Source organism: Lissotriton helveticus, chromosome 1_1 (genome assembly GCF_964261635.1).
Source record: "Lissotriton helveticus chromosome 1_1, aLisHel1.1, whole genome shotgun sequence".
Lineage (NCBI taxonomy): Eukaryota > Metazoa > Chordata > Amphibia > Caudata > Salamandridae > Lissotriton > Lissotriton helveticus.
The window spans coordinates 229,741,712-229,750,191 of NC_136057.1; the positions used below are offsets into that span (position 1 = coordinate 229,741,712).

The 8,480-nt window shown below is 43.1% G+C and overlaps 1 protein-coding gene across 1 annotated transcript; it reads right to left on the bottom strand.

Moving 5' to 3' along the window:
* Positions 1-4,697: 4,697 nt before the first annotated feature.
* Positions 4,698-5,833, bottom strand: LOC144761145 (olfactory receptor-like protein COR4). The gene is made up of 2 exons (XM_078646627.1): positions 5,309-5,833; positions 4,698-4,979 (listed from the first exon to the last, which is right to left on the bottom strand). Exons 1-2 carry the CDS (start codon positions 5,831-5,833, stop codon positions 4,698-4,700), a joined length of 807 nt encoding a protein of 268 aa, XP_078502753.1.
* Between the last annotated feature and the right edge of the window lie 2,647 nt (positions 5,834-8,480).

The following is an 8,480-nucleotide window of genomic DNA, read 5'->3' on the forward strand; positions in this document are numbered from 1 at the left end:
GACATGTATTGTCTGTCATTAGCGTGAATAGTTTGTTTAAGGGATATCCACTACGCTGATCGCTGACATGGGCACATGACCTGAAGCACAATCCACCTTTTGACTTCTGTCAGCAGCTGTGATTTGCATGCAGTTAGTGTGGCTTGCAAAGTCGTCTCAGGGTGGGATTTATCAACACTGTTGTGTCTGTCCACATTTCATCATTGACAACAGACAGCAAACCACATGTTGTCCGTGACACTACAGGTTGCTCATGTGAAATACGTGGCAACGAGCTCATCACGGACTTGCATGCCCTGACGTCGGTTATGTGCAATAGCCCGGTCTCCCACATTCAGAGCTAGTCGAGGTTCGAGAGGCATGTGTAAGCCATGCATTAGAGCAATGTTGTGCAAAACACAACAGGCTAGTATGATCTTGCACACAACTACTGGGGAGTACAGAAGCACACCCCCTGTACGGTCGAGACATCTGAATCGCGACTTCAACAGACCAAAAGTGCGCTCGATGATGGCTCAAGTACGTATGTGTGCCCTATTGTACCTACGCTGAGGTACAGTGTTAGCACGCCTGTAGGGGGTGAGGAGATGTGGAGAGAGTGCATACCCAGCTTCGCCTGAGGAGGGAAGAAAGGGCAGTTGTTAACCTTTTACTCTTTGACTTTAACAGAACATGATCTATACGTTCGTCCATGCATTGTCTGTTGGGCCATGTTTCTTATTGTACAATGGTTACTATTGGGGGGCATTCAGACATTTCAATGACGCATATCACTCATTTTCAGTGCTTGGTACTTACCCAGTAGCCACATGTTACCAAATTCTCCAGCAGCCATACGCCGAGCAAGAGGTGACATGCGGAAAATGAAGCTGTCATGTGTACTACCTGGGAACACTGCATGCACATTGATGAACCTTCCACTGGCATCACAGACAGCTTGAACATTGATGGAATACCATCTGTGTCTGTTGCAGAAGATGTCTGCAATGTGGCGGGGTGGCTGAAGGGCCACATGGGTGGAATCAATTGCACCCAGCACACGTGGGAATTGTGCAAGGAGATAAAAGTCTCTTGCTGCCCTTTGTCTCATGGCCAGTGTATGTGGCATTTGTATGTAGTTGGGGGCTCTATCAGTGATGCATCTCAGTACCTGATGCAGGCACCGCGACTGGCTTGCCTGGGAAATGCCCACATAGTCACTGGTGACCTTTTGGAAGGACCCAGTAGCAAAGAAGTGGAGGGCAGAAAGGATCTTGAGGTATGCTGGTATTGCATGTGAGCAGCAGGTCACAGAGTCAAGTTCCTGCTCCCACTCACATACCATATCCAAGATGACTTCAGGAGGGAAACGGTACCTGGCCCTTACATCCTGGCTGGACATTCCAAATAGGTTGATCCTCTGCCTGAAGATCCTCTCTGCTCTCCTCCTCCTCCTAAAGTGGTTTTGCCGCATGGCAAGTGGTAGTACTACAAACACGTTCAGTGACATCCTTCAAAGGGATTGTTTGTGTCTGCTCTGCATTCATATATGCTGCAGGGCTGGGATTGGCTCCTGTGTGTCAGCTGATCCATGTTGGGGGATGGGTGGACCTTGGCCAGGTGTTTACCCTGGGCTAACATGACCAACGGCCAGTAATCGTAAATTACGGCCCGTAATCGTAAATTACGGCCCGTAATCGGATTTTACGATAATGCGCCGTAAATTCCGCCAAAGTGCCGTAAAATCCGGCCCGGTAGTGGAAATTACGGCCCGGCGGCGGACGTAAAGTTAGTAGTCGTAAGTCTATTCTGTGAATCCCGAAAGTAGTACGTTCATTCTGTGAATCCCGAAAGTAGTAAGTGCATTCTGTGAATACCGAATAGAGGTAAGTGCATTCTGTGAATATCAAATAGTAGTAAGTTTAGGATTTAGTCTTAAATTCATTCTGTGAATGGGCCCTTAGTCAACAGCAAGTTGGACTACACAAAGATCATCAAGAAACTCACCAGGAGACTAAAAACAATCAGAACTTGGCAGCCTGGCTCATCTACAACCACTCAAACAAAACTACCATCACACTACATCTCAGGGAGCTCCACTGGCTCCCAATACATAAATGTACACACATTCAAGGTAACACACATTCCCACTAACCTGAACACTTGTATCTCTTTCCACCAACTACCCAGACAACTCCACTCCACGGGACTCCTACTTTCACAGATTCCTCGCATACATAGAAACAGAACAGGAAGAAAGGTGTTCTCTTAAATCAGTGCTAATCCTTGTGTGACCTTCCACTCCAAATCGGAGCCTCCTCCTCTCTTCTTGAATTCTGCAAGAAGCTGAGAACTTGGCTGTTTGGATGATAGACCTCGTCAAATAATAATTGCACTATTCTTTGCAAGTACCAGATATATATCAATAATTACCTGAGCTCAATTATTGGTAGCTGTGGCACAGAGCAGACAGGCTAAATGTGGGAAAAATGTGCACAGCAGTGATCAGTACCAAACAGGAAATCAGTAGAAACCACCACCCAATCAAAATCCTAATATAAACATTGTATAAAAAATGTTAACCTTCAAAAGGACATGAAAACTCCAAAAATCAGATGTAGGGAACTATATTATTTTTTTACATTTTAGATGCTTCTAATGCCAAAGAGTGCTAAGCACCAACCACTGGTATCTGGATTCACTAGACTAGGTCAAAGCCATAAGTTAAGGCTGACTAAAATGTTGCAAGGGTTGGATACAGGGACTGAGGTTGGTTGAAGAGTTTTAATTACTGACTATAAAATGGAAGTCAAATACCCTCAGTAGGGCAAGCCAGCAGTCAGTGGCTAAGATGAGTTCCACAAGGCAGGAGAGCTGTTGGAAAATGTCCAGGTGAAGCCATTGGCATTTGGTAAAACTCAGAACTTTAAAATTAACACCTGAATAAGGGTCCCCACCAAAAGGATACTTTTCGGACTTTAAAAGTTTTTTTTAAAAGTCAGAATCCTTTGAGAAGTATGAAAAGTTGAGTCTAACTGGCAGTGTGACATCAGCATCTGCGCACGGTGGCCGTCTGATGGCAGCCTCTTGCTCTTTTCTTAAAAATCCTTGAAAATGTTTCTAAGAGCCAGTTTGTATGTTTAGGCAGAAGGTGTACACTCTGTCACTTATCAAAGTGCTCTTGGACCTCAGAGGCACAACTTGGGAGTCAGATCTCACTCAAAGTGAAGCCATCAGCAGGGTCCAGGGCAAGTCCAATTGGGAATGGACAGCTGGGCTCTTCAGGAAGGTGGCTTCTTGTATATTGTGAGAAGCCAAGCAAACTAGCCCTTGGAGTCCACTCATCTGTCTTTGGTTCAAGTGGCAGCAGGTGCCACCCTTTTAGTTTCTCTCCTCAGGTTGCAGTAGGTGCAGTCCAATTTCTAAAGTTGAAAGGTTTCAGCAGGTGCAGTCCTTTTTTGTCTTCCTCAGGTCCACCATAGCTCTGAGGAAGATATCCATGTGTGACACCTTTATACCACTAGTTTGTGGAAACTCGCTGACCAATAGAGTATGGTTCCCAATGGTACCCCTACCAACGTTGGCATAATTTCTTATGGGTTTGGCATTGAACACTTTTCACAGTGCTTTTTTCTGACAAAACCCAACATGACATTGTTTTTTTCCCCTTGGATAGAACACTAGGCATTTGTCACCCCGAGTGGGAAGGGTATGCCTAGAGGTGGGTCCCGTGCTCTTCATGCCACTGGAATCAAGCTATCCTGGCTGAAAAGGGGTGAAACCCCGAAACCGGTCGTAGGATGCTTGTTTTCAGTCGAGGGGGGACCTAGCTTGGCACTTCCGGCTGGACTGTTCCCATAAAGTGCAGGGTCACGACTGATTCGCATATGGCCAGGTCTAAACTAGGGTGGCATGGTGAGCAAAAGAATGATGGATTTAACCCAGATCTCTTAACTGGGGATGAATGTTTTGAGTTGCTCTGCATTCCGTCCATCAATTGTGTGTCTTTTGCTTTCTCACCCTAAGTGCGCCAGGTATGCCAGGAAGAGGGTCCTGGGCGCACTGTGCCACTGGCATAAAGCTATCCTGGCTGAAGAGGGGTGAAACCCCGACACCGGTCCTAGAATGCTTGCTTCTGGTCCAGGGAGGACCTGGCTTGGCAGTTTGGGTTGAACTGTTTCCATGAGGCACAGAGTCAAGACTGATTTGTATATGGCCAGGTCTAAACTGGGGTAGCATTGCGAGCAAACAAAAAAATGATGGATTTATTTAACCCAGATCTCTTGACTGGATGTGAATGTTTTGATTTGTTCTGCATTCCATGTGTGTCTTTTGCTTTTTGTGTTTTTTGAGGCGCTGTACCAAATTTTCTCTGATAGAAATATGTTGAATTTGAGAAAAGGAAACTACTTTGCCCAGCATTCTATATACTACCATGTGAGAAATTAGGTTGTTGTTGGTTGACCGCAGTGTGACCCTGGTCAAGCAACAACCACAATCCTTGCCAGGGTGAACCACAAAATGTCACAAAGTTGGGTAGCTTGGCACAAAAAAAAGTCAGGCTTTACTTTGAGACAATGTGTAAGTATTTATGTAGCACACAAACATTAATAAAGTGAAAACACATATAAAATCTCACACCAATTTATAGAAATAGAGCACATTTTAATAAATTATTTGACACCAAAACAACAAAATTCCTATCAGTAGAACTGGAGTTATGATTGCTTTTTAAAAATCATAGTAAAAATTTGTGCCATGAACAGGATGTTGCCACAAAAGATGATAACATAGTTGGAATGGGAGACACAGGTGGAGGCGGCTCTCCATCTCTTGGCTGTAGTGCAAATATTCAAGATTGCAATAATGATGAAGGCATAGGTGATGAGGATAATAATCCGAGAACTTAGCACAACTAATGAAGCAAAAACAAAACACACTAAATCATTGATGGAGATGTCAGTGCAGGACAGCTTCACCAGCACAGGGTAATCACAAACTGTGGGTCCGATTCACAGAATGAACTTAAGACTCAATCCTAAACTTACTACTATTTAGGTATTCACAGAATGCACTTACTACTTTTGGCATTCACAGAATGAACTTACTACTTTTGGTATTCACAGAAGTTAGGATTTTGTCTTAAGTTTGTCTTAAGACAAACTTAAGACAGACTTAAGACAGACTTAAGACAAAATCCTAACTTCTGTGAATACCAAAAGTAGTAAGTTCATTCTGTGAATGCCAAAAGTAGTAAGTGCATTCTGTGAATACAAAAATAGTAGTAAATTTAGGATTGAGTCTTAAGTTCATTCTGTGAATCGGGCCCATAGTAGTTCATGACATCAGGACCACAAAAAGTCAACCGACAAATGCAACATTCATGAATCAGTGGTTGCAGGAAATGTCCTATGTATGTCCACGCAACCAGCTGCATGCAGAGACAGTTTGTCATGGTGACTGTATAAAGCAGTGGTTTACATACTGCTACATAGTGGTCAAAGGCCATCACTGCCAAGAGGAATAACTCACTACTGCCAATAGCAGCAAAAAAGAATACTTGGGTTACACAGCCATAAAAAGAGATGGTCTTCCTATTAGACAGCAGAACAACCAGCATCTTGGGGCAGATAACAGTTTTATGATCCAGACATCGAAGCTGGCTGGGAAAGAAGTATGCAGGTGTCTGAAGGTGAGTGTTGCAACCAACAATAACCAGGATGCTAACATTACCCAACAGAGTGAAAATATAGACTGGAAGAAGTAATATAAATAGCAGGATTTGCAGGTTGGGATCACTGGTGAGACCTAACATGATAAATCCAGTGCCAGTTCTTCTATTCCCAGGTTTCATGGCTCCAACCAGAGGCATCTATATGGGAAAAATGATATTCAGATAACTATGAAAGGCACTCAGCAAATATCAAATATTCTAGCAACCAATATTTTAGCTTAATGTTACTACATGTTCCCCTGTGTGAAAGCCATAAGCACAAGACAAAAGAGGACATACAGGTACTTCTTGGCTATGAACAAAAGACACGACAAAACACATGTTCTGAAGGAACTGAAAGCTCATACTGGTGCAAACTGTACTGTATTCTGCCAACCTCTGATCCTCCAACCTGTTATTGTTTTACTCTGGTGTTTGGCAACATGTACTAGTGCTGGCTCTTTGAGCAGAGTAAATGCGACAAAGGCTGAGGACCCTGCCCCTGCCACTAGGAATATACATAGAGAACATAATGAAGCCATTTTATCCTTAACAAATGACCTGAATATCACAATTAAACCTGCTGATAAGGGGGAGGGGTGGTGATTTTCAATACTACAGACTATGACAATAGGGTCAAACGTTTATTAGATGTGTGGGTGGTAGGATTTTAACTTTTGCCAACGTTGTTTGGAGACTGTGTCAGACTCGGGGGCTTGTTTAGTCTGTATGGCCACTGCTTTTTTAAATATACTGCATTGCTTTTAATAAAATTGCACTGTTTGGGAATTGATTCCACATCCGTAATCAGTTTCATTCCTCACGCGCTAGCCGTACTAGACGTGACACGGCATAAACGCTGCTTGGGGGCATGTTTTTTACATTTTAAACTCACCTGAGACTACAACTTCTATCGAGTGCTCAGCCCCCGCAGTACCCGGAAGTCAGTCGGGACCGCACTGCACTGGGGTTGACGCTCCAGTCTTTTTGGACCCACCATTATATCACGAGCGCTGGAGCGGCCAACAGCGGGCGCGCCAAAGCGTCTGAAACGTAGGCAATTTCTTTTAGACCTGAAAATTAACACATGTGTTTCCCAAAACTAACCAAAATCGTAGCATCTAAATGAACAATATTTTCAGATGCCTTGAAAAAGCAATTTTACATGTTTAACAGCATATAACCAATTCACAAAAATGAACTTTTACAGTGAAAACGTTAGGTAATGAGAGAGCTGATGATTTTGCGGTCCCCCCTAACCTAGGGGGAGCACCAAGCAGATGCCTTGAACACAAAGAGCATAAACAAAAAGCACATTTTATTGAACTTCAGTGGTGATCCCATCATTTTAGGACCACCCCAAGCACAGTTATTGGCAAAAAAACAATCCCAACCAAAGGCCCTTCAAAGCATTATGGGACAAGATTAGCAGTGGCAGTGAATATTATAGTATCCAATATCAAAAAAATTCTACATAGAGCTGCAGTTCCACTGGTCGTCCCTAGATGTCCCTCACAAGTCAAATGCAAAGTATTGAAATTATTCTTACATCAAGCTGCAGTTCCACTGGTCGTCCCTAGATGTCCCTCACGAGTCAAATGCAAAACCATTGAAACCCTTTCATCAAGCATTTGCATTTGACTCATGAGGGACATCTAGGGACAACCAGTGGAACTGCAGCTCTTTGTAGAATTCTTTTTATATTGTATACTATGTAATATTCACTGCCCACTGCTAATCTCATCCCCTAATGCTTTGCAGGGCCTTTGGTTGGGAATGTTTTTTTGCCAATAACTGTGTTTGGGCTTGTCCTTAGAGGATGGGACCACAACTAAATCGTTCAATAAGATGTGCTTTTTTGTTTGCAAGGCATCTGTTTGGTACTCCCCCTAGGTTAGGGAGGATCCCAAAAGCATCACATCTCCCACTGCGTGCCAATTTTTCAGTTTCACCATTGTGAAAGTACTATACGCAGTTTAGCATATAAAGATAAAAAAGCTTATTTTGTCCTATCTGGTCATGTACAGGAAGCTTTTTGCAATTTTAGCACAGTACAGACAAGTACACAGGGGCATGTTATCAAGGGGGTTTATCTCCGCTTTTTTGGCTTTAAAAGCCAAGAAAGCGGATATAAAATTATCTCCCTATTACCAAGCTGTCGCTAACACCAGTTAGTGACAGCTAATAGGAGATAGCGACCATCTTGGGCCCCGCTTTGCATGTCAGTGATATTTATCACTAATGACATGCAAAGTGGGCGTGCCAAGATGTTAGCGACTGGAAACAGTCGCTAACATCGCTATCTCCTATTACCAACTTTTGGAGATATTCGCGCTAAGCGCGAATATCTCCAAAAGCTAACACCTGCCCTGAGCAGTTCTTCACCATGTTATCCAATGGGAGATGGATAACATGGCTAAGAGCATTTGCTCGATAATGCATGAATATCGCTGACTTTTCAGCGATATTCATGCATTGCGGCCGTTTTTTATCTCATTTGCGATAAACCTTTCTAATAGCAAGGTTTATCTGCGATAAAAATCGCCGATGTGCGGCGATAATTTTTGTCTCTAAACAAGTTAGAGACAAAAATTAACGCTAGTTGTTGGTAATATGCCCCACAGTGTCTTCAGTCTCGAGATTGCAGGCCTGATTCACAGAACTAAATTAAGACAAAATTCTAAACTTACTACCATTTTGGAATTCACAGAAAGCAATTAGGGCCATATGTATCATCAAACTATTTTGCATTTCCTAAATAGCGAATTTTAAGGAATTGCTATTTAGG

Bases quoted from the DNA above. Each gene is read 5' to 3' on its own strand.
- LOC144761145 (XM_078646627.1), bottom strand. From the start codon at position 5,833: ATGAAACCTGGGAATAGAAGAACTGGCACTGGATTTATCATGTTAGGT. The intron at 4,980-5,308 runs GGGCCCGATTCA...ATCGGACCCACA, and splicing joins CTGATGTCATGAACTACTAT to GTTTGTGATTACCCTGTGCT.